General features: G+C 67.9%; 1 protein-coding gene across 1 annotated transcript; it reads left to right on the top strand.

The window, feature by feature from the left end:
• Positions 1-554: 554 nt before the first annotated feature.
• Positions 555-24,408, top strand: KMT2D (lysine methyltransferase 2D). The gene is made up of 55 exons (XM_034071625.1): positions 555-632; positions 1,775-1,857; positions 1,942-2,077; positions 2,160-2,395; positions 2,631-2,728; positions 2,811-2,973; positions 3,073-3,238; positions 3,321-3,435; positions 3,519-3,670; positions 3,744-4,489; positions 4,677-4,811; positions 4,886-5,736; positions 5,863-5,976; positions 6,263-6,373; positions 6,459-6,563; positions 6,756-6,937; positions 7,016-7,180; positions 7,264-7,373; positions 7,704-7,751; positions 7,840-8,055; positions 8,130-8,273; positions 8,371-8,487; positions 8,598-8,722; positions 8,833-9,022; positions 9,106-9,180; positions 9,459-9,563; positions 9,656-9,838; positions 9,977-10,061; positions 10,145-10,389; positions 10,545-10,618; positions 10,702-10,752; positions 10,891-12,564; positions 12,659-12,835; positions 12,915-13,057; positions 13,187-15,195; positions 15,496-15,619; positions 15,702-15,789; positions 15,897-15,963; positions 16,071-16,303; positions 16,389-19,133; positions 19,212-19,355; positions 19,430-19,594; positions 19,679-19,835; positions 19,927-20,008; positions 20,084-20,259; positions 20,644-20,777; positions 20,868-21,003; positions 21,086-21,225; positions 21,430-22,603; positions 22,920-23,056; positions 23,165-23,295; positions 23,368-23,653; positions 23,740-23,813; positions 23,898-24,006; positions 24,079-24,408. The coding sequence occupies exons 2-55, from the start codon at positions 1,809-1,811 to the stop codon at positions 24,169-24,171; spliced, it is 15,690 nt and encodes a 5,229-aa protein (XP_033927516.1). The 5' UTR covers positions 555-632; positions 1,775-1,808; the 3' UTR covers positions 24,172-24,408.
• The last annotated feature ends 518 nt before the right edge of the window (positions 24,409-24,926 follow it).

Raw genomic sequence — 24,926 nt, 5'->3', positions numbered from 1 at the left:
ACCGACTGGGCCAGGGTCCTCCCCTCCGCTGGGGGGCGCCCGTGGGGCTCCCCGTGTGCGTGGCCCCGGACGCCCGGTACCGGGAGGGGCTTAAGGCTGTCGGGTGCGGGGGGGGGGGGGGGGGGGGGGGGGGGGGGGCAGAGCGCGAGAGCAGCACCGGTGTCACGGGGCTCGGCCCCTCCCTCCGGCCCCGGTTCACGGAGGGGTGCGTGGGGGCGTGGCCTGTCCCGTGCCCGGTTCCGCCCCGCCGTGCCCACGTGCGCGCCGCCCGCCCCGGCGCCGCCGGGGTTAAACGTGGCGGAGGGATCCCTCCCTCCCGGCAGCGTGCGCTGCGGCCGTCGCCGTCACACACCCCCCCTCCCCTCCGCGGCCGCGCAGCCACCGCCTCGCAACGTCTCCCTCCGCCCGAGCCCCCGCCGCTAAGTAGTGCGGGCGCGGCGCCCCCCCCTCCCGCCTCTGCCCCGGCCGCAGGCCCCGGGGGCGCAGCGCGGCGACCCCGGTGGGGCGGGCGGGGGCGGGCGGGGCGGGGCGGGGGGCGGGCGGCGGGACCTACTTTCCTCTGGAAATGGCCGCGCCGGGGAGCACCGTCCGCCCCGCGCCCCGAGGCCCGTCGGCGTAGGGCGGCCGCGGGGGTAAGCACCGGGCGAGGGACGGGGGGCGGCCCCGAGGGGGCTCCCGTGCGGTCGGGACCGGGCCCCACGGACCCGCAAGGGGGGAGGCTCCGCTCTGGGCCCCGGGCCGCGCCGCCGCCGCCCGGCCAGGCCTCCCCGGGCCCGGAGCGCGGTCCCGGGCTCCCTTTGTGTCCGCTACCGGCGCCGGTACCGGCCGTGGAGCCGGTGCGGCTCCGGCCTGAGCCGAGGCCCGGCCCGGCGCTGCGGGGTCCCGGGGCCTGGGTAGGCCGCGGCGGGCCGGGGCATTGGGCCTGGCTCCCTCGGCCCCCCGGGAGGGTCCGGTTGTACCGGGAGCGGCGGGGGGCGGCGCGGGGCCTCCGGGCGGGTGAGGGGCGTCCCGCTCGGTGGTGCAGCCCCCGAGGGGGGGCAAGCCCGGCAGGGCCCCTCCACGGCCCCCCCCCGTCCCCAGCCCCGGTGCACGTCGGAGCCCTTCCGGGGAGGGCGCACGGAGCCGGGGCGGCCTCAACCCCCTCCCGGTACCGCCGGGGATCCCGGTCCGAGCGTGGGGGTCCGGGGGCTGCCCCATCACGGGCCCTTGGTGATGTTCTGCGGTGGGGGGGGCGGATCCCCGGTGCTGCCCGGTTCGGGGTCCTCTTTGCCGTATTCCCCCTTGTTTTGGGGTGAATGTGATACCCAGTGGGTCAGTGCTGGGGGGGGAACCCCTCCCTGCGCTCCCTTTGGGACCATGTGGGGAATCTGAGCCACAAGCTGCTGCTGGGGGGGTCCTGGGCACCCTCATTCATCCTGCACCCCAGGTCCTGCTGTGGGAGGAACGGGGGTGTCCTGGTTGTGCCCCCTCTGAGCTGCCATGGGGGGATCCCGGTGGCACCATAGGGTCTGGTGCCCCAAGGAACCTTCCCCTTGGGTTTAATCGGGGTCATGGGGTTCCCGTGCAGCCTCACTGGGGGATCTGTGGGCTATGGGGGCACTTGTGGGACTGGCATAGGTGGAAGGGTGCAGGACCCCCCCATAGAGCCCATGGTCTGCATGGGGAGTGATGCTTCTGCCCCAGTGAGATCCCCATGTTCAGTGGGGACCTGTCCTGTCCCTTGGCCTGGTGGGATTGTGGGGGAGTCCCTGATGTCTCTGCCCCCCCCCTGCAGCCGCGGGCCCCCCCCGAGGGACGCCGGAGGCAGAATGGACGAGCAGCAGCCGCCCAGTGAGGAGAAGGATGCGGCTGCGCCGGGTGAGCATGGGCTGGGAATGGGGGTGCTGGGGGGGTTTGATGCTGTGTCCCCCGCCGTGGGTGCTGACACCCGCTCCCCCCCAGCTGATGGGGCCGTGGCCGCAGAGGAGATGGGCAGTGCCGAGGGGGACCCCCTGAAACCCCCCGAAGGAGCCTCCACGGGGCCGGAGCCGGAGGGCACGGAGAGCACGGACACGCAGGGACCGCCCCAGGCCAGCAGGTGGGGGGGGTCAGGGGGTGACACGGAGATGGGGGGGGGGGTCCCAGTGCTCTTGACCCACCCCCGTGCTCACTTCTCGCAGCCCCCCCCTGCGCCGCTGTGCCCTCTGCAACTGTGGGGACTGGAGCCCGCACGGGCAGCGGGAGCTGCAGCGCTTTGAGCCTGCGCCCGACTGGCGCCAGCGGCTGCAGGGGCACGAGCCCCCTGAGGGGCCTGAGCAGGGACCCCCGGAGCTGCAGCCGGAGCCACTGGGGGATGACCCGGCCCAAGTCGGCTTTACAGAGGGGGTGACACTGGCACAGCTCTTCGAGCCCACGGGTGAGCGTAGCTGCAGTGCCAGTGTCTGCATCCCACTGTTCCCTGCATCCCCATCCCATCATCCCCATGTCCCGATCCCACTGTTCCCTGCATCCCCATCCCATCATCCCCTGTCCCCATCCCACTGTTCCCTACATCCTCATCCCATCATCCCCGTGTCCCCATCCCATCATCCCTGTGTCCCCATCCCTCTGTCCCCATGTCCCACGCCCGGTGCTGACGCCTGCTCCCGCAGGGCACTGCTGGGTGCATCGCTGCTGCGCAGCCTGGGCAGGGGGTGCGGAGCAGGAGCCGGGAGCTGTGGACAGAGCCGTTTTCTCAGGGATCTCACAGGTACCTGGCCCAGGGGCAGGGGGGGCAGCGGTGGGGGCTGCCCTGGCCCCTGTCTGACCCCCCCGGGGCTCTGTGCCTGCAGCAATGTGAACACTGCCGGCGGTGGGGGGCCACCATCCCGTGCCGGGCCAGCGCCTGCCGCCGCCTCTACCACTTCCCCTGCGCCACCGCCAGCGGCTGCTTCCAGTCCATGGAGACCCTGCGGCTCCTGTGTCCCGAGCACGTGGCCGAGGCGCTGCAGATGGGTGCGTGTGGGGCTGGTGCCCCCCCACCCCACACTGGGGGTGTCCTGGGGGCCAGAGCCCGCTGTGGGGTGCCCCTGACCCCCCCTTGTCTCTGTGCAGAGGATGTGCTGTGCCCGGTGTGTGCGGGGCCGGGGGACCTGCGGGACCTGGTGCTCTGCACCGGCTGCGGGCAGCACTACCACGGGCGCTGCCTGGACATCACCCTCACCCCCAGCAAGCGCACGGGGTGGCAGTGCCCCCAGTGCAGAGTGTGCCAGGCCTGCAGGTGAGCCCCGTCCCCATGCACACACACAACAAGGGGTGCGTGGGGGGGGGTCACCACCCTCACGCCCCCCTGCACCCTGCAGGCAGCGCAGTGACGACTCTAAGCTGCTGGTGTGCGAGGGCTGTGACAGGGGCTGCCACGTGTCCTGCATGGAGCCGGCTGACGAGGGCTCCCCCCCTGCCTCCTGGAAGTGCACGGTGGGTGCTGGTTTCAGTGTGGGGGCCTCAGGGGGTGCTGGTGCCCCTCGCAGCCCATAACGGGTCTCTGTTTGCCTCCCCAGAGCTGCCGGGTGTGCTCGGAGTGCGGGCGGCGTGCGGCGGCGCTGGAGCCCGGCTCCCGCTGGTACCGGGGCTTCTCAGTGTGCGAGAGCTGCCACCAGCACCGAGCCACCAGCGGGGCCGCAGGGACCGCACCGGAGCCCCCCGCCCTGATGTGAGTGTGCATGGGGGGTGCTGGGGCTGGGGGGGCTGAGCCCTGCACCCCTCACCTTGTGCCCCCCATGCAGGTTGGTGTCCCCCGAACGCAGTGAGGTGATGGATGTGCCCGGCCCCAGCCCTGAGCCAGAGCCTGTGGGGTGCGATGAGGAGGCACAGGCAGGGGGGGACCCCAAAGTGGGACCCCCAGGCGATGGCGGGGCCCCTCCTGGCGAGCTGACCTCTGTGGAGATGCCCCACAATGAACTGCCCCCTGAGGAGCCCCCCCCGGACGTGCAGCCCCCCCCGGACGTGCAGCCCCCCCCGGACGTGCAGCCCCCCCCGGACTTGCAGCCCCCCGAGGAGCCCCCTCCTCTCGTGCTGCCTCCCACTGAGCCACCCCCTGAGGAGCTGTCCCTTGAGCAACCAGCCCTTGAGGCTCCCATTGACAGACCCCCCCTGGAGGAGCTGCCCCCCAGTGAACCGCCCCCCAATGAGCCTCCTCTTGAGCTGCCCCCCAAAGTGCCCCCTGAAATCCCCCTCTTGGACGAGCTCCCCCCCAGAATCCCCCCCTTGGACGAGCTGACCCCTGAAATCCCTGTCCTGGACCAGCTACCCCCTGATCAATCACTGCTTGAGGAGTCCCCCCCTGAGGAGCTGCCCCCCAAGAAACCTCTTGAGAAGTTTCCCTCTCATGAACCACTTCTTGCGGAGCCCCCCCCGGACAAGGTGCTCCCCAACACCCCCTCCCCTGAGGATCCTCCCCCCGCTGAGCTGCCCCCCGAAGAGCAGCTCCCCAGTGAGGAGCTGCCCCCCGAGGAGGACCCGGCACCACCAGGTAAATGGGGGGGGGCCCTTGTTGTGTCCCCTTTCCCCTTCTCTTGTCTCCTATGGGTGCAGGGGTCACTGCTCTTGTGTGACCTTCAGCTGACCCACCTTCATTGCTGCCTGTTGGGGGGTGCCTGGGGGCCAATGGTGGCACAAGGGGTGGTGGGCCCCCCCCTCACCCCAGCCCTACCCCGCAGGTCTCCTCCCCGAGGTGCCTGTGGCAGAGGAGGCCCCAGCGCTGGCCCGGGAGGTGCCCCCTGAGGAGGAGATGGAGCTGGAGCTGGAGCCGCTGCAGCCCCTGGAGCTGGCCCCTCCACTGCCGGCCCCCCCCGGTGAGTTTGGGGTGCACTGGGGGGGGGGGTGGCTCTGCTAGGATCCCCTCTGACCCCCCCCTTTGCCCCCCCAGATCTCCGCGCCGTCTCACCTGCCCCCCCCGCAGACCCCTCCCCTGCTGGCAACGAGGATGAGGAGCCTGAGCGCCCCCCCCCAGCGCTGCCTGAGCCCCCCGGCAGCCCCCCGGCCATGGACACAGAGCCCCCTGCTTCCCCACCGCCCCCCCTGGGCTCCTCCACCTGTGCCCCGGCCCCCGCTGAGCCCCCCGAGGATGAGGAGATGGAGATGGGCGGTGGTGAGGGGGGGTCTCCAGACAGCCCCCCCGGAGAACCCCCCCGGAGCAGCCCAGCCCCGGAGCTGGGGCCCTACCCCGGGCTGCCTGCAGAGGAGGAGGAGGAGGAGGAGGAGGAGGAAGCACCGAGGCTGGAGCGGGAGGGCACCAGCGGCAGCTCCCCCCCGCTGAGCGAGGAGGAGGTGCTGGAGGAAGGCAGGGCCAGGGGGGACCCCGAGGCCAAGGACTCCCCCTTGCTCCTGGAGCCGGAGGAGCTGCGGCCCGAGACCCCCATGGAGGTGTGCGCGGCTGGGGCCAAGCTGGACCGCGGGGATGAGGGCAGTGCTGAACCCCCGACCCTGCGCCCGCGCCCCGACATCCTCAATGAGATCTCCAACCTGAGCCAGGGCGACACGAGCAGCAGCTTCCCTGGCTCCGAGCCCCTGCTGGGCTCCCCGGACCCCGAGGGTGCCGGGTCCCTGTCCCTGGAGCTGGGCCCGGCCTCGGCCGACACCAGCCTGCAGAAGGAGGACGCGGGCTCACTGCCGCTGGGCGCTGAGACCGATGATTCGCTGCTCTTCGAGCCTGCAGCCAAAGGGGACGGGGACAAGAGCCGGCGCCGCAGCTCCCCGGGGCGCTCCCGTGTCAAGCAGGTACCGGGTGGGGACACACGGGAGCACTGCCTGTGAGCCTTGACCCTGCCCACGCTGCTATGGGGCAGGATTGGGCCCCGCAGTGGCGTCCGGTGGCTCTAAGCCCCCCTCTGCCCTTGGCCCTAGGGTCGCAGCAGCAGCTTCCCCGGGAGGAGGCGGCCCCGAGGTGGGTCTCACGGCGCCCGGGGCCGGGGCCGTGCACGCCTGAAGTCAACCACATCATCTGTTGACACCTTAGCAGTAAGGATGAGCGCTGGGTACCCTGGGCTGTTGGGTGGCAGGGCTGGGAGCTGAGCTCATCCCTTTCCCAACCATTCCAGGGCCTTGGCAAAGCTTGGGAACTCTTGGGTTGGATGGGGAGGGAGGAAAGTATGTGAGTGCTTGCTGTGCTGCAGTAATGTGCTGTGGGGCTGGGGATTCACCCCACAGGCGTAGGACTGATGGGGTGGGCAGCATGATCCTGTGCCCCCAAAGCACATGGAAGGATCTGTGTTTGTGGATGCTGAGCTCCCTGCTCTGTCCCCAGCTCGCCGATGTGGAGAGCTCACCCAGCAAGGAGGAGGATGAGGATGATGATGACACGATGCAGAATACGGTTGTCCTCTTCTCCAACACCGACAAGTTCGTGCTCATGCAGGTACCGGGGCGCTGGGGGATGGACGGAGGGATGGGATGGGACAGACGGTCCCTGCCCGGCTCCCCTCATGGTCCCTCTCCCCCAGGACATGTGTGTGGTGTGCGGCAGCTTCGGGCGTGGGGCCGAGGGGCACCTCCTCGCCTGCTCCCAGTGTTCCCAGTGCTATCACCCTTACTGCGTCAACAGCAAGGTGAGGGCGACCGGACCCCCCGGTACCCCTCAGCCCCACACTGGACTGATGGGACCGTGCTGTGCCCCATGGGGTTCCACACAACTGAGCCATGTCTCTTGGAGTGCACGCATGAGGTCACGGCCACATGGCTTTGGGCTGTCCCCCATGGCCATCCTTGGGTCTCACGTTGCCCCCCATCCCCATGCCCAGATCACGAAGGTGATGCTGCTGAAGGGCTGGCGCTGTGTGGAGTGCATCGTGTGTGAGGTGTGTGGCAAAGCCTCCGACCCCTCGCGCCTGCTGCTCTGCGACGACTGCGACATCAGCTACCACACGTACTGCCTGGACCCACCACTGCAGACCGTGCCCAAGGGTGGCTGGAAGTGCAAGTGGTGCGTGCGGGGCACGGGGGGAGCCTCTGGGGCTGGGGGGTGTTAAAGCTGGTGCTGACCCCCTGGATCCCCCCTCAGGTGTGTGTGCTGCGTGCAGTGCGGGGCAGCATCCCCCGGCTTCCACTGCGAGTGGCAGAACAACTACACCCACTGCGCGCCCTGTGCCAGCCTCGTCGTCTGCCCCTTCTGCCGCCAGAAGTACGTGGAGGATGATCTGCTCATCCAGTGCCGCCACTGCGACCGGTGAGAGGGGGGCTCCGAGTGGGGGGACCTTGCATGGGGTGGCCGTGGGGTGATGCTGATGGGGGTCCCTGCTTTGCCTGTAGGTGGCTTCATGCGGCGTGTGACAGCCTCTTCACCGAGGAGGAGGTGGAGCAGGCTGCGGATGAAGGCTTCGACTGCAGCGCCTGCCAGCCCTATGTGGTCAAACCGGCTGGTGAGTGGCCAGGATGGGGACCATGTGGGATGTGGGGGTGTAGGTGCAGGACAAGGGGTGACAGGTTTAACCTGCTAGAGAGGAGGTTGAGATAGGCTCTTAGGAGGAAGCTCTTCACCATGAGGGTGGTGGGACACTGGGGTGGATTGAATGGAGAAGGTTTGGATGTCGCAGCCCTGGCAGTGTTCGAGACTAGGTTGGAGCAACCTGCTCTAGTGGAAGGTGTCCCTGCCTTTGGAACTGGGTCAGCTTCAAATCGTTCCCAACCCAGAGCAGGCTGGAATTCTGTGACATCAGCGGCTCACCTCCCATCTGCTTTTCCCTCTACAGCACCCACATCTCCCACAGAGGCTGCTTTGGTCAAGGCAAAAGAACCAGGTACATGCGATGCCGTTCCCGGTGCCATTCCCATTGCCACGCACCCAGCCCTGGATTTCACCCCCAAACCTGGCTCCTGTCCCCACAGAGCCGCAGTATTTCCGCTTTGAGGGTGTGTGGCTGACGGAGACGGGCATGGCCGTGCTGCGCAACCTCTCCCTGTCCCCCCTGCACAAGCGGCGCCAGCGCAAGGGCCGCCCGGGCGCCCTCAATGGCGACGGGGGCCTGGAGGGGAGTGAACCCCTGGGCCCTGATGACAAGAAGGATGGAGACCTGGATGCTGAGGAGCTGCTCAAGGCTGAAGGTGGGTGTTGGCAGCAGGGTGAGGCGTGGGGGGGCCGGGATCCCGTTAATGTGTCCCTTGTTCTACCTCTGCAGTGGGTGTGGAGCACATGGAGTGTGAGATCAAGCTGGAGGCTGCGGCAAGCCCTGACCGTGACATTGGGGCTGATGTGGACTCGGGGAAGGGGCTGGAGGACCCGGAGGAGTGCAAGAAGAGGAAGCGCAAACCCTATCGGCCAGGTGAGTGCTGTGGAGCCAGGACTGCCTCTGAGCCCGCTGGGACTCATCCTCACCTGGTCCTATGCCCTGACCCGTGCCCATCACCTCTGCCCCGCAGGCATCGGCGGGTTCATGGTGCGGCAGCGCAAGTCCCACATGCGCCTCAAGAAGGTCTCGGCGGTGTTGGCTGAAGTGGGGCGTGAGGGGCTGAGCACTGAGGGGCACCCAGAGGATGGTAGGGCCTGGGGACACCCCTGATCCCTTCCTGGGGTGCTGCTGCCACCCTGCCACTGCAGCAGCCCCAGACTGGGTTTGGGGAAGGTGTTAGCAGGGTGGCTGTTGCAGGGGCTCCCGGTGACCTCCCGGCTGAGGGTGGCCTGGACCCCGGTTCAGGAGAGGGGGACGAGAAGAAGAAGCGCCGGGGAAGGAAGAAGAGCAAGTTGGAGGACATGTTTCCCCCATACCTGCAGGTGGGATGGATGGAGGGACACAGAGGTGGCTGTGGGGTGGTGATGGAGGAGGCTTTGGGACACACGGTGTGGGACGGAGGGAGGCACTTACCCCATTCCCATTGGAGCAGGAGGCGTTCTTTGGGAAGGCGCTGATGGACCTGAGCCGCCGGGCGCTGCTGGCAGCGGGGGGCGTGGGGGACGGCGCTGCCCGCCCCTCCCTGGGCCAGGGCCCCCCACGGCACAAGGGGGACCCCAGCCTGGCTGGGGCGCTGCAGGGAGCCCCCCACGACCGGAGGGAGCCTCCGGTGCACCCCCGAGGTGAGTGGGGGTCTCCATGGACACGGTGGGTGCTTGGGGGTCCCTGTGTCGCACCAGCCCCACTGAGCTCTGCTGCCCCACAGGGGACGACAGCACCGACGGCAGCGCTGCGGCTCCCGAGGATGAGGGCAAAGAGGAGCCCAAGGGCGAGGAGCTGGGTGAGCCCACGGGAGCCGTGGGGGGGGGCAGAGGGCGCCGGCCACCATAGAGACGGGGCTGCTCTGTGGTTGAGGGCGCTCTGGTCAGGGTGGGAAACTCGATGGTGTCCTCGGTGACTTCATGGCGCTGGTGACCATAGAGTGCGGCGCATGGCCCTGGTGCTGGGAGGGTTTCTGTCCCCCTGCTGGATGGGAGGACTCTGTTGTAGGGGCTGAGAGCAGAGCAGGGTCCTGGGGCGCTGAGGGCATCCCCAGCATCCGCTGGTCCCTCCCTGCAGGCACTGACGAGCCCAAGGACTCCCCGGACCCCGGGGACACGGAGAAACCAGCGACCCCCGGGGAGGGAGCACTCAGCTCCGACCTGGACAAGATCCCTACGGAAGGTGAGAGGTCCCTGTGCCCATCATCACCTCCTCTGCCTCCCATCCCGGTGAGCCCTGCCCCACAGCACGGCCCCGCTCTCCTGCCCCTGCAGAGCTGCCCAAGATGGAGAGCAAGGACGTGCAGCAGCTCTTCAAGGACGTGCTGGGCTCGGCGGAGCGCGGGGAGCAGCCCCTCAACTGTGTGGCTGCTGCAATGGAGAGCGGAGGTGTGGGGCAGGAGCCCGGCCGAGCACAGCGCCCCTTCCTGCAGGGAGACCTCCAGCTGTCGGGGCAGGGTGGGTGAAGGAGGAGGTCTGGGGGGTGAATGTGTGGGTCCTGGAAGGTGGGAGGGGGGCTTCCCTGTTGCTGTGGGGGTGAATGGTTTGGGGGGGGTCTTGCATTGTCTGAGGGCTGTGACCCCTCTCCCGTCACAGGGAGTGTTTCCCTGGGCTCTCTCTCTGGATCTGTGTCCCTGGATTCATACCCGGGAGTCTGCCAGTCCCCATTCCTCGACAGCAGGTACGTGCGGAGCCGGGGCTGGACCTGGGGTGCGCAGTGGGGACCCCCTTGTTCCAGCCCATGACCCCCCCCCCTCCGTGCAGGGAGCGAAGCGGCTTCTTCAGCCCCGACCACTGCGAGCCTGAGAGCCCCTGGGCCAGCAGCTCAGCTGCCACCACCCCCTCGACACCCACAACACCCACGACGGAGGGCGAGGGGGACGGCTTGTCCTACAACCAGCGCAGCCTCCAGCGCTGGGAGAAGGACGAGGAGCTGGGGGAGCTCTCCACCATCTCACCTGTGCTCTACGCCAACATGAACTTCCCCAACCTCAAGCAGGATTATCCAGGTAGGGCTCTGGGGGTGCTGTCCTGTTCCCTGCTCCCAGGGCAGACCTTACCTGCTGAGGTGTTCCATGCAGCGATGATGGGAGGCAGCAGGGGATGTGGGTCAGGCAGGGGCTAACGTCCCTCTTCTCTCCCTCTGCTCCTACCGGCCTCCCAGACTGGTCGAGCCGTTGCAAACAGATCATGAAGCTCTGGAGGAAGGTCCCTGCCACAGACAAAGCTCCCTATTTGGTGAGTGCTGGGGGGCATTGCTGGGGCCGGGGGGGGCCGGGGCGCCGGGGGGCCGGGAGTCAGCTCCTTCGTGTTTTTGTTAGCAAAAGGCCAAAGATAACCGGGCGGCTCATCGCATCAACAAGGTGCAGAAGGTACGTGCGGGAGCGCGGAGGTGCCCGGCGGCCCCGGGGGTGTCCCATAGCCCCCCGTTAGCCCCATAGCCCCTCGTTAGCCCCATAGTGTCCCTTGAAGCCCCGTGCCCCCCCCTGACAGCCGGGCTCTCTCTGCAGCAGGCTGAGAGCCAGATCAACAAGCAGACCAAAGGGGAGGGACTGCGCAAGCCGGAGCGGCCCTCACTGCACCTGCGGATCCCGGTGCCGCCGGGCACGCAGCCCGTCTACATCGGCAGCCCCCCCCCCGGCGCCGGCGAGGGCTTCCTGAAGCCCCCCCCGGGGGCCGGAGCGGGGCCGGAGTCTCCCAGCGAGCTCTTCCTGAAGCTGCCCCCCCAGTCCCCTGCCCAAGTGCCTTCGCATGAGCCCTATGGAGCGGCCCCTGCTTACGCGCTGGAGCCGCGCTTCCCCTCGCCCCTGGGCCAGAGCCCCACGGCGGGTGCTGCCTTCCAGCCCTTCCCCAGCCAGCCCCAGCCCCGCTCCGGGCCCCCCGACTTCCACCCCACGCCACCCGGCACCCCCCGGCACCAGCCCGGCACCCCCGACCCTTTCCTCAAGCCCCGGTGCCCCTCCTTGGACAACCTCTCGGTGCCGGGGAGCCCCGGGGCACGGCCCCCCGAGGCCCTGCTCTCTCCCTTGCCTTTCGGGGAGCAGAAGAAGGGGCTGGAGGTGAAGAAAGAGGAAGGGGGGGGCCTGGGCGTCTGCTCCCCTGGCTATGCTCCCCCCATAGGCTATGGGGACTCCCCAGGAGGCCCCCACCTCTCTGCTGCGGAGCTGAAGGGAGCTGATGTCTTCAAAGCCCCCATGACCCCCCGGGTGCCGCAGGTGGAGCCGCAGAGCCCGGGGCTGGGGCACCGGCCCCCAGACCCCCACCCACTGGCCCCTTCCCCCCCATCAAACCCCGAGCTCTATCGGCAGTCCCCCTACCTGGACCCCTATGCGCAGCCCCCGCTGACGCCGCGGCTGCAGCCCCCGGACGCCTGCTGCGCGCTCCCCCCCCGCTCCCTGCCCTCCGAGCCCTTCTCCCGTGTCCCTGCCAGCCCCCAGTCCCAGTCCAGCTCCCAGTCCCCACTCACCCCCCGGCCCCTCTCCAATGAAGCCTTTTGCCAGTCCCCCGTCACCCCCCGCTTCCAGTCCCCAGACCCCTATTCCCAGCCGCCCTCCCGACCGCAGTCCCGTGATCCCTTCACCCCCTTGCACAAGCCCCCCCGGCCCCAGATGCCAGAGCCGGGGTTCAAGGCGGTGGCGGCACCTGGGGGGGGATTTGGGGGCACCCCTGCTGGGGACCCCCACACCAAGGCACCGGCCGGGCAGCAGCCGCCCTTTGCCCGCTCCCCCGGTGCCAGCGTCTTCACCGGGGGGCAGCCCCCCATGCGCTTCACCTTCCCCCCGGCTGTGCCGGAGCCCCTCAAGGGCTCCCCGTCCCACCAGCCCCATGGGATCAACAGCCATTACGTCCCCAGCAAGCCCCAGAGCTCGGCCTATGCCTCGTCCCCCGGCTTCCACCAAGCTGGGAGCCCGCTGGGGCCGGGTGCCACAGGCACCGACACCTACAGCCTGTCCCCGCTCCGTCCGCCCTCGGTGCTACCACAGCAGCCCCCGGCCACCCCCCAGCAGCAGGACCCCTCTGTCCCCTTCCTGCCCCGAGCTGCACTGGGGCCAGTGGGCGACAAGAGGGAGGAGGCAGCCGTGGGGCTCTCAGCCCCCCCAAACAGGGACCTGGCAGAGCTGCCCGGCAGCCAGGATGGGCCCCTTGGCACCATGAGCCACTCAGAGCTGGAGAAGCAGCGGCAGGTAAGGGCTGGGCTGGGGCTGGGAGGGGATGTGAGGGGGGAACTGGGACCCTTGTGGTGGGGTTGAGGGTCCAGTGTCTGACTCTGTGTCCCAGCGCCAGCGGCTCCGGGAGCTGCTCATCCGGCAGCAGATCCAGCGGAACAGCCTGCGGCAGGAGAAGGAGAGCGCGGCAGCGGCGGCAGCCACAGGCTCCCCGGCAGCTTGGGCACCCGAGGCCGGCAGCCAGGCCTTCGAGCTGAGCCGGGCCATGGCCCCGTACCCAGCGGCACAGGTAGAGTGTGGGGCACGGCTCTGCTGGGGGCCTGCGGGTGGCTGCGGTGCTGACGCTGTGGCTTTGTGTCCCATTCCAGGACAAGAGCCTGCTGGGGACCCTGGCCACAGGCACCGGGAAGCTCCCCGGCTCCGTCATGGTGCCAGCAGCATTCCCGCAGGATGAGCGGCTCTCACGGCCCCCGCCGGCGCCCACTCCGTCTGCTATGGACATCAATGGGAGGTGAGTGACCCGCGGCAGGTTGGGCACCAGCAGGCTTCACCCCAACCCTTCCCCATGGGGAGCACCACAGAAGCTGTGGTTTCACTGGAGCCCGATAGGTCCCAATGCCACTGTCCCGGTGTCTTGCAGGGCAGCGGTGGGGCCCCCTCAAGGCTTCTACCCCCGCGGGGTGTTCCCGGCACCATCCCCGCAGCAGCACCTCTGGCAGCAGCAGCAGCAGCAAGCGGCAGCCGCCACAGCCCTGCGGCTCCCGGTCACATCCCGCTTCACCCCGCCGGGTGCCGGCAACACTGTGGGCAGCCTGGGTACCCGCGATGCGGTGACCGCTGCGCCCAGCGCCATGGGCGCCCCATTCATTGAGCTGCGCCACAACGTGCAGAAGGGAGCCGGGGGGGTCCTGGGCTCCCCCTTCCCGCAGCCGCCGCGGCCTCGCTTCTTCCTGCCCGGGGAGGAGAGCACGGCCTCGGGGCTCTGCGCCCCCGTTGTGCCCATGCAGCCCCTGCCCGTGCTGCAGCCGCAGAAGGTGCCGGTGCTGCTGCCGCCCGCGTCACCGCAGGCAGCTGAGATGGGCAACAGCCACCACCAGCCCCACGGCAAGGCAGCCGCACCACTGCCGGGCCCCAGCGTGGAGCTGCCTCAAGTCCCCTCGCGCCCGCTGTCCTCCGGCTCTGCCCTGCGCCCCGATGCCCCCAAGGATGCTCCCGCAGCCGAACCTGTGCTGGCTCCGGCCCCCGGGAAGAGCCACCTGAGCCTGGAGGGCGGGCGCCTGCCCTGCGAGGTGCCAGTGGAGCCCGACCTCGATGATGACTTTGGTTCCCACAAAGACCTGGAAGATGACGATGATTTGGCCAACCTGAGCCTGGATCCAGATGTGGCCAAAGGGGACGATGACTTGGACAACCTGGACAGCCTGGAAACAGCGGATCCCCACCTGGATGACCTGCTGAACGGGGATGAGTTCGACCTCCTGGCCTACACCGACCCCGAGCTGGACACGGGGGATAAGAAGGACATCTTCAACGAGCATCTGCGCCTGGTCGAGTCGGCCAATGAGAAAGCCGAGCGGGAAGCCCAGCTTAAGATGGAGCCACCAGCTCCCACCTTGAAGCTCCCTGACCCCGGGGATGGCAAAGACTCGGCCGCATCTGTGGAGGACCAGGAGGTGCCCAAGGAAGGGCTGGTGGGGCCTGGGGTGGGCCTGGGCTCTGCTCCCTGCCCTGCAGGCACCGCGGAGGTGAAGGTGGGCTCGCTGCCCTCTGACATCAAGCCCAAGCTGGAGGACGGATGCCTCAAGACCTCTCCCTGTCAGTTCACCACTGGCGGCCCCGAGCGGCTCCCGGTCAAGTCGGAGGCGCTGCAGGGCACGGACAAGATCTCTGCCTCACTGGGGCTGAGCCTCAAGCCCAGCCAGAGCCTGCTGAGCCCCGGTACCGGCCCGGCGCGCCTCGGCGTGACCCATTTCCCGAGCAGCGGCCACGCCGCGGTCCCCGCGCCGGAGAAGGACCCGTACGGCAGCCGGGGGCTGGCTCCTGCCCCGCTGGGCCCCCAGAGCAACCCCTTGCTGGAGAAGTTCGAGCTGGACAGCGGGGCCCTGGGGCTGGGCAGTGCCCGGCACTCGCCGGCCGATGACCTGGACAAGATGGAGAGCTCGCTGGTGGCCAGTGAGCTGCCGCTGCTCATCGAGGACCTGCTGGAGCACGAGAAGAAGGAGCTGCAGAAGAAGCAGCAGATGTCAGCGCACCTGCCCCGGGGCACCCCGCACCTCCCGGGGCACCCCCTGCTGCACCCCACACAGCCCCCCGAGGGGCAGCCCCCGCGCCTGGGCACCCCGCAGCCCCCGCTGCAGCTGGGCATGGTGGCCAGGCCCCCGCTGATGCCGGCGCAGCCACCCCGGCTCGGTGCCCCACAGCAGGGCCCGGCGCTGGCCCCGCACATGGGCATGGCCCCCACGCAGCCCCACGTGCTGGCAGCCCCCCATGGTGTGCAGGTGGCCCTGGCGCCGCCGCAGCAGCAGCAGGGCCAGCAGCAAGTGCTGGTGCAGAAGCCCATGGCTGGGGTGCAGCCGCCTGCCCTGGGCATGAAGCCCCCCCAGCTCGTCATGCAGCAGCAGTTGGCCAACAGCTTCTTCCCAGACACAGGTAGGGGCTGTGGGTGAGGGGTTTGGGGGAGGCTCCTTTTGGGTGGATTTGGGGTTGGAAAGCACCTTAAGATCATTCGGTTCCAGTTGTCTGCCATCTGGGCAGGGAAAACCTCACATTGGACCATGTCACCCAAGGCTCTGTTCAACCCGGTGTTGAACATTGCCAGGGATGCGGTAGCCACAGTTTCTTCATTTAGCCCATTCCAGTGTCCCACCAGCCTCACAGGGAAGAACTCCTGTCTTAAATCCAGCCTTACCTTCCCCTTTTCCACTTTAAACCCATCACTCTTTGTGGTAGACCTGGACAAATTTGCAGCCGAGGACATCATGGACCCCATTGCCAAGGCCAAGATGGTGGCACTGAAGGGCATCAAGAAAGTGATGGCTCAGGGCAGCATCGGGGTGGCCCCGGGCATGAACAGGTATGGAGCATGGCAGGCAGTGGGGCACACTCTGGGTGGGCAGAGGGTGCCTTGAGGCTCATCTCTGTGTCCCCCCCTCAAGGCAACAGGTTTCTCTGCTGGCCCAGCGGCTCTCGGGGGGCCCATCTGTCTCTGAGATGCAGAATCATTTGCTGACAGGGAGCGGACAAGTGAGTGGGGTGCCCTGGGTTGGTCCCTGCTTTGGTGCTCAGACAGGAGCTGCACTGGGGACAGGGTCTGGTGTCCCCAGTGTCCCCAACCCTCCCCTCTCTGGCAGGAGCGGAGCAGCGCAGACCCAGCCCAGGCTCGCCCCAACCCACCCACCTTCGCGCAGGGCGTCATCAGTGAGTACTGCTGTGGGTAGCACTGCTGGGTCTCATCCTGCCCACAGGAGCCGGGCTGGCTCCAGGGCTGCTCCCCGCTGATCCCAGCCCTCTCCCTGCTCCCACAGACGAGGCAGACCAGCGGCAGTACGAGGAGTGGCTGTTCCACACGCAGCAGCTCCTGCAGATGCAGCTGAAGGTGCTGGAGGAGCAGATCGGGGCGCACCGCAAGTCTCGCAAAGCCCTGTGTGCCAAGCAGCGCACGGCCAAGAAAGCCGGGCGTGAGTTCCCCGAGGCCGATGCTGAGAAGCTGAAGCTGGTGACGGAGCAGCAGAGCAAGATCCAGAAGCAGCTGGACCAGGTAGGATCCTGAGTGGATGTGGCCACCGCATCCCCGGTGCTAAGCCCCTGCCATCCCCGGTGCTAACCCGCGCTGTGCCTGGCAGGTTCGGAAGCAGCAGAAGGAGCACACCAACCTCATGGCCGAGTACCGCAACAAGCAGCAGCAGCAGCAGCACCAGGCCTCAGCCGTGATGGCTCTGAGCCCCTCGCAGAGCCCCCGTCTCATGTCCAAGCTCCCTGGGCAGCTGCTCTCGGCACACGGCGTCCAGCAGACTGTGGGGACTGTGGTGGGTGCCCAAGGCCTCGGCCAGCAGCCAGGGCAGCCGGGGGGGCTGCGCCTGCCCCAGGGTGGCGTGTCCATGGCCATGCAGCAGGGCCTGTCCTTCATGGGCCAGCAAGGCGTGGGGAGCGCTCCAGTGCCCAGCACCTCCAATGCGTTCTTCACTGGGAACCCCGCGCTGCGCGGGCTGGGCGCAGATGCCCGCCTCATGCAGGAGAGGCAGCTCCAGAGGATGCAGCTGGCCCAGAAGCTGCAGCAGCAGCAGAACATGCTAGGACAAGTGTCACTGCAGCAGCAGCAGCCGGGGCTGATGGGCCAGGCATCGCTGCAGCAGTCGGGTGTGATGGCACAAGCATCGATGCAGCAACAGGGCGTCATGGCACAGGCATCCATGCAGCAGCCAGGAGTGATGGGACAGGCAGGCATGCAGCAACAGAGCGTCATGGGCCAGGTGTCAATGCAACAAGCGGGTGTCATGGGACAGACCTCGATGCAGCCACAGGGCATGATGGCCCAGACGTCGATGCAACAGGCGGGTGTCATGGGACAAGCTTCAATGCAACAGGCGGGTGTGATGGCACAGACATCCCTGCAGCAGCCTGGCATCATGGGACAAGCATCCATGCAGCAGCCCAGTGCGATGGGACAGGCATCCATGCAGCAGCCCGGCGTCATGGGACAAACAGCCATGGTGGGGCAGCCCGGCCTCCTGGGCCAGCAGCAGCCCGCCCCAGCCCCACAGCCGGGCACGGTGGGGCAGCCCATGGTGCCGAAGCAGCCGGGGCTGATGGGCAGCCAGCAGAGCCTGTTGGTGCAGCAGCTCTCCCCGCAGCAGCAGCCGGGTTTGCTGGGACACACGCAGGCCGCAGGGCTGCAGCACCAGGCAGTGCTGGGCCAGCCCCAGCGCCAGGTGCTGCTGGCCCCACACCAGCAGCGGGTGCTGGGCTCGCCCCAAGTGGCCCCGCAGACTCCGGGGATTCTGAGCCACCGGCTCGTGCTGTCCCAGCAGCTGGGGCAGGCGCGGGCGCTGCTGGCCCCGCAGCAGCAGAACTCGGGGCTCCTGGGGCTGGGCCAGGGGCAACCCTCGATCCAGCACTTTCCGCAGCACGGCGCGGGGGGCCAGGCCCCCTCCGTGCTGCACCTGAGTCAGGGAATGCAGCCGGCGCCGGCGGTCCTGGCTGCGAAGGAGCAGCCCGGAGGGGCGGACGGCAGCGCCCTGCCCGAGGGCAGCGAGAGCGGAGCGCAGCTGCACGGGGAGCAGCCCGGAGCCCTCGGTGAGCCCCCGGCCCCCAAGCCGCAGGCTGAGCTGGGGCAGGGCCAGCAGCTCCTCTTGGCCTCGCCGCCGGCAGCGCTGCGGACGGGCTCCGTGCAGCCGGGTGCCCTGCTCACCGCAGCCCTGCAGAGCCCCGGCGCTGCCCACCCCGAGCATGGGGACGCTGCTGGGGCGCTGGAGCTGCCGCTGGGCTGCGGGACGGGCCCGGCGCAGGGCTTGGTGCTGCCGCGAGCGCTGGAGCAGCCGGGCAAGGGGCAGCCGCGGCTCCAGAGCCCCATGCAGCACAAAGCGGCGCCGGCACCGGGCTCGGCTGCGCTGCCCCCGGGGCTGCTGGGGCAGGTGCCGGGGCCCATGATGGGGCAGATCCGGGCACAGCTGCAGGGGGTCCTGGCCAAGAACCCGCAGCTGCGGCACTTGACGCCGCAGCAGCAGCAGCAGCTCCAGGCGCTCCTGGTGCAGCGGCACCAGCAGAACCTGCTGCAGCAGAGCCAGGCGCTCCGGACCCCCGGCCCCTTCCCCGGGCAGGCCCCGGAATACGGCTCCACTGCCCGGCAGCCGCCCCGCCTGCCAGGGCCCCTATTCCAGCCCCGGCCAGGTGCCCCGGCAGAGCCTCAGCCGGGCCTTGAGCAGGGCCGGGCGCTGCCAGGGCAGCCCCCCCAGCAGCCGCTGGCAGAGCTGGTGCAGGCAGCGCTGGCTGCCCGCGGCCCCCAGCCCGGTGTCGTGCGGCTCCCCACACCACCGGCCCCCTCGCCCCTGGGCTGTGCCCCCCAGCACCTCACCAGCCCCGAGCAGAGCCCTCAAGAGCCAAAGAAGATGTCGCCAGGGGTCCCTGCCTTGGCCCCCAGCCCCACAGCACCCATGGAGCAGGGGTCGGCACCGAGCAGCACCATCCCTGAGCCACAGCACGGACCCTGGGACCCTGAGGCGCCTGGTGCAGACTCCAGTGAGACCCGCATCAATGGGGCAGGGCCGGAGGGGCCCCCCGCAGCGGGTGAAGCCCCAGCAGTGCTGGTGAAGCAGGAGCCGAAGGAGGAGACGGTGGTGGTGGCGCAGTGCGAGCTGGATGGAGATGAAGCCCCAAAACCAGAGGCTAACGGGGACCCTGGGGCCAGCCAAGCCAACAGCCTCCTGGCCCCAGGCGGCCGCTCTGAGGCCGGGCACCTCCTGCTGCAGAAGCTGCTGCGAGCCAAGAACGTGCAGCTCTCGGCGCAGAGCCCAGGAGAGCTCAACGGGCACACGGAGAACCGGGGCAGCAGCATGGAGCCGCGGGCACCACCGGTGCTGCTGGGCCGGGAGGTGAGTGCGAGCCGTGGGGCAGGAGGTGCTGGGGGCTGTGGGGCTGTGCTCATCGCGGCCTCCGCGCTCCCTCCGCAGGACCCCACCATCGCCAGGAAGCCGGTGCCCACCAAGCCCAAGCGGGTGCAGAAGGGCAACGAGCGGGTCCCAGCCTCCCGCAAGAAGCTGCGGAAGGACGAGGGGCTGCGGCCGGGGGAGGCCCTCATGAGGCAGCTGAAGCAGGTACAGCCATGGGGCAGGGGTGTGTGGGGGGGGCTGCTCCCCAGCCCGGGCTCTCCTCACCGCTCTGCCCGCAGGAGCTGTCGCTGCTGCCGCTGACGGAACCAACCATCGCAGCCAACTTCAGCCTCTTCGCGCCCTTCGGCAGCAGCCCCATCAATGGCAAAAGTCAGCTCCACGGCGCCTTCGGCAGCGCCGTGCTCGACAGCGTGCCCGACTACTACTCCCAGCTGCTCACCAAGGTGAAGGGGGGGTTGTGCTGTTGGCCCCCACCGTGGGGCTGCAGCACCTCATGGTGCTCACCCCGCTTGTCTCTCCCTGCCCAGAACAACCTCAGCAACCCCCCCACGCCACCCTCCTCGCTGCCCCCCACGCCACCACCCTCTGTGCAGCAGAAGATGGTGAACGGTGTCACGGCCCCAGAGGAGCTGGGGGAGCAGCCCAAGGACAGCGACCCGGCCCGTGAGCCCCATGGCCACAAAGGTGATGATGAGTGTGGTGGGCACAGGGGTGGCACAGACACCCCCCCTGCTTCCCATCACCCCCCAGTGATACCGGTCCTTTCTGTGTGCAGACACAGCAGCCGTGGAGGTGAAGAGCCTGGACCTGCTGGCAGCTCTGCCCACCCCTCCTCACAACCAGACCGAGGATGTCAGGTTAGCCCTGGGTACCCCCCTGCCACGGGACCCCTCCATGGGTGACTCCTTCCCCTGACACCTCCCTTCCCACAGGATGGAAAGCGACGACGAGAGCGATTCCCCCGACAGCATCGTCCCGGCCTCGTCCCCTGAGAGCGTCCTGGGCGAGGAGCTGCTGCGCTTCCCCCTGCTCAGCGAGGCCAAGCCGGAGCTGGAGGAGCGGGTGCTGTCCCCCATCATCCCCATCATCCCCCGGGCCAGTATCCCAGGTGGGCTGCACTGGGATGGGGGGTGCATGGAGCAGGGCAGGGGGGGGCTGTGGTGCATGTGGAGCAGGCAGGAGGGGGTTGGTGGGGTGTACGGACCGGGCAGAGCATCCATGGGATGTACAGACCACGCAAGGGAGGGGGTTTTCAGAGTACTTGAATTGGGTTTGAAGGGGTCTATGCAGGGGATGGAAGGAGCAGGAGGGGTCCCTAGGTGTGGAGGAGCAGAGGAAGGCTCCTGGGCATGCACTGGGGCTGGCCTAGTCCCCTGTTCCCACACCCCAGCCTGACCCCCACGAGGTGATGGAGTCCCAGCACTGGTTCTGCAGGGGTGTCTGGTGGTGGGGTTGGGGCTGCCTGGCTCTGACCCCCCTCTCTTTACCCCAGTGTTCCCCGACATGAAGCCCTATGAGGTCCCCGAGCCCTTTGGGGCCCCCCCTGGGAAGGTGGGTTCCCCATGGGAGAAGGGTAAGAGCAGCGAGGTCTCTGTCATGCTGACAGTGTCTGCAGCAGCTGCTAAGGTGAGTAAGGGGCTGGGGACAGGCGAGACCCTGGGGGTCCCTTGTGGTGGCATCGGGGTCCTAGGCCCACCCCGTCCTCCTCTTGCCCAGAACCTCAACGGGGTGATGGTGGCCATGGCTGAGCTGCTGAGCGTGAAGATCCCCAGCTCCTATGAGGTGCTGTTCCCCGACGGCGCCGTGCGAGCGGCCGTAGTCGAGGCCAAAAAGGCGGAGACGGACATGGCTGGTGAGCATCTGCCTTGTGCCCATCGTCTCCCTCGTGTCCCCAGCCTGGGCACCCCCTGATGGGCTCCTGCCTTTGTCCCCAGGGGTGCTCGGTGCCAAGGAGAAGGTGGCGTTGGCTGGGAAGGTGCCAGACAGCAGCTCCGAGTGGCTGAAGCAATTTGATGCGGTGCTGCCTGGGTACAGCCTCAAGGGCGAGCTGGACCTCCTGACACTGCTCAGACAGGTCAGTGCGGTGCAGGGGTGCCCCCGGGGATAGTGGGTACCTGTAAGGCTGTGGCTGCGTCCGGGTGCAGGAGGGGATGCTTTCGGACCAAGTGTGACCATGTAGAGGGTGCTGAGTCTTCCAGGCTGGTGCTTAAGGGGATGGTGAGGTTCGGGGGTCCCCATCCCCAGGCTGCTCTGATCTGTGCCTCCCCGTGTGCTGCAGGAGAGCCCAGTGCCCGAGAAGACGCTTCACCACTGCTACGTCAACAACGTCTCCAACCTGGACGTGCGGCAGCTCTCGGTGATGCCGCAGGAGCCCTCTCCCCCACTGTCCCCCTCCGTCCCCTCCCCATCCAGCCCCACTGAGGCCGCCCGGGTCCCTGACCCTGAGGCAGCCCCCGAGGCAGCCCCAGCCCCGCTGTCCCCACTGCCCCTGGCCCCATCGCCAGCCCCCCAGGAGGAGGATGGGGCCGTGGGTCTCCAGTCGCCGCCACGCTTCAAACCACGCTCGCGCCCACCCGAGGACGGGGACGAAGCGCGGCCACGGCTCAAGAAGTGGAAGGGGGTGAGGTGGAAACGGCTCCGCTTCCTCGTCACCATCCAGAAAGGGGGGGCCAAGCGGGACGGGGACAAGGAGATCGCAGAGTTCATTGACAAGCTGGGCACCACGCTGCGCCCCGAGAAGGTGCCGCGGGACCTGCGCAAGTGCTGCTTCTGCCACGAGGAGGGCGACGGTGCCACGGACGGGCCCGCGCGTCTGCTCAACCTCGACCTGGACCTCTGGGTCCACCTCAACTGCGCCCTGTGGTCCACCGAGGTGTACGAGACGCAAGGAGGGGCCCTGATCAACGTGGAGGTGGCTCTGCACCGCGGGCTGCTCACCAAGTGCTCGCTGTGCCAGAAAACCGGCGCCACCAACAGCTGCAACCGCATCCGCTGCCCCAGCGTGTACCACTTCGCCTGCGCCATCCGCGCCAAGTGCATGTTCTTCAAGGACAAGACCATGCTGTGCCCCGTGCACAAGCTGAAGGGCCCTTGTGAGCAGGAGCTGAGCAGCTTCACCGTGTTCCGCCGCGTGTACATCGAGCGGGACGAGGTGAAGCAGATCGCCAGCATCATCCAGCGCGGCGAGCGGCTCCACATGTTCCGCGTCGGGGGCTTGGTGTTCCACGCCATTGGGCAGCTCCTGCCGCACCAGATGGCCGATTTCCACAGCGTCACGGCCCTCTACCCCGTGGGCTACGAGGCCACGCGCATCTACTGGAGCCTGCGAACCAACAACCGCCGCTGCTGCTACCGCTGCACCATCTGCGAGAACAACGGGCGCCCCGAGTTCGTGGTGCAGGTCATTGAGCAGGGCCTGGAGGATCTGGTCTTTTCCGACTCCTCACCACAAGGTAAGCGGGAGCTGCAGGTGCTGGGCAGCTGCTCTGCTGCGTCCCCTGCCTTCCTCCTGTATCTCATCTTCTTCACTATCTGCCCTCCTCCTCCATCCTTCTCCTGCATCCCCAACCCTCTTACTCCATTGCATGCCTTCCTCCTGTGTTCTCTGGTCTCCTGCATCCTCGGCCTTCCTCCATCCCCTGCCCTGCTGATGGCTGAGCTGCACCAGAACAGGGGGAATGTGGCAATGGGAAGACTTGGGGTGGCTGGAGCTGGAGGTGAGTGGGCTGCAGCATTCCCTGGCTCCCACCCTTCCTTTCCCCTCTGCAGCCGTCTGGAACCGGATCATTGAGCCGGTGGCGATGATGAGGAAGGAAGCTGACATGTTGCGCCTCTTCCCCGAGTACCTGAAGGGCGAGGAGCTCTTCGGCCTCACGGTGCACGCGGTGCTGCGCATCGCCGAGTCGGTAAGTCCTGCCTGCACTGACCGGGGCCTCTGTCCACTATGGGGGTCACCCCCGTTGTGAATAGGCCCTGTGGCTGTGGTGCCACCCTTCAACATCCCCTCCCTGTAGCTGCCCGGTGTCGAGAGCTGCCAGAACTATCTGTTCCGCTACGGGCGGCACCCGCTGATGGAGCTGCCGCTGATGATCAACCCCACCGGCTGTGCCCGCTCCGAGCCCAAGATCCTCACCCACTACAAGCGGTGAGTGGGGCCGGGAGAGCCGGGATCCTGCGGGATGGCTCGGCTCTGACCCGCTCTCACCCACACCGGCAGGCCCCACACCCTCAACAGCACAAGCATGTCTAAGGCCTACCAGAGCACGTTCACCGGCGAGACCAACACGCCCTACAGCAAACAGTTTGTGCACTCCAAGTCCTCCCAGTACCGGCGCCTGAAGACGGAGTGGAAGAACAACGTGTACCTGGCGCGCTCCCGCATCCAGGGGCTGGGGCTCTATGCGGCCAAGGACATCGAGAAGCACACCATGGTCATCGAGTACATCGGCACCATCATCCGCAACGAGGTGGCCAACCGGCGGGAGAAGATCTATGAGGAGCAGGTGGGGATCCAATGGGATGTGGGGGGGTCTCTGGTGGGATGTGGGGACCTGGGAGCACCCACTGACACCCTCTTCGTCCCCCCTAGAACCGTGGCATCTACATGTTCCGCATCAACAATGAGCACGTCATTGACGCCACACTGACAGGGGGCCCGGCCAGGTGAGCATGAGGGGGCTTTAGGGGTGGGGGACACCCCTGGGTGGGTGGTGACCCCCCCAGCACACCTCTCTCTGCCCCCTCCAGGTACATCAACCACTCGTGCGCCCCAAACTGCGTGGCTGAAGTCGTGACCTTCGACAAGGAGGACAAGATCATCATCATCTCCAGCCGGCGCATCCCCAAGGGGGAGGAGGTCAGGCAGGGACCCTGGGGGGGGGGCCTGGGGGCTGGTTCTGGCCTGTGGCTGACTCCATGTTCCCCACAGCTCACCTACGACTACCAGTTCGACTTCGAGGACGATCAGCACAAGATCCCCTGCCACTGTGGAGCCTGGAACTGTCGCAAGTGGATGAACTAAGTGGGATAAGAAGGAGCCGGGGGGGGGAGGGTGACCACAACGCCCCCCCCACCTCACCGCCACCTCGCCACGACCCAACCGGGGGCCACGGGAGGTGCCGGGGGGGCCGGGCCGCCGCCGGCCCTGCCTGCGCGGGACGCCCGGACGGACGCACGGACGCACGAACTGGCAACTCAGGGTTTTCTTTGCTTCGTCCTGCGAGGAATCAAGTGTTTGTGTCGGGGGGGGGACCCCGGCGAGAGAGAGAGAGAGAGACCCCCCCATCTCCATCCCCCGCCTCCATGCGGGGTGGCAGCAGCAGCCGCGGCGCCGGAGCCGGATCCGGCTTTTTTTTCCTCTCTCCCAACTTTAGGGTTATTTTATTTTTGTTTTTGGGTTTTTTTTTCCTTTTTAATTTTATTTTCCTTTTTTTCTCTCCCTTTTTTTTTTTTAGAATCTAATAACATTTTTGCTCGCTAAAAGTACCAAGTAACAGACTCCTTGAGCTCGACAATCCGGGCTCTGCGCCGCCCGCGGCCAGAGCTCGCTCGGTTCCTTTGAATCTCTTCTTGTTTGTGCGTGTGGACGAGACCCGCGGCGAGGGCCCCCCCGGCAGACACAGGAGCTTCTGCACCCAAACCTACCTCATTTGACGTCTTAGATTATGATTCTTTTACCTTTTCTGTTGTGATTTTGAAATGTGAGACCCTCCCCCCCCCTCGGGACCTCCCCACCATGGGGGGGGTTTCCCTTCTCCATGGGGATGTGTTCCCCCC

The sequence above is a fragment of the Melopsittacus undulatus genome, chromosome 21 (assembly GCF_012275295.1).
Source record: "Melopsittacus undulatus isolate bMelUnd1 chromosome 21, bMelUnd1.mat.Z, whole genome shotgun sequence".
Lineage (NCBI taxonomy): Eukaryota > Metazoa > Chordata > Aves > Psittaciformes > Psittaculidae > Melopsittacus > Melopsittacus undulatus.
This window is presented reverse-complemented; position numbering and strand designations above follow the sequence as displayed.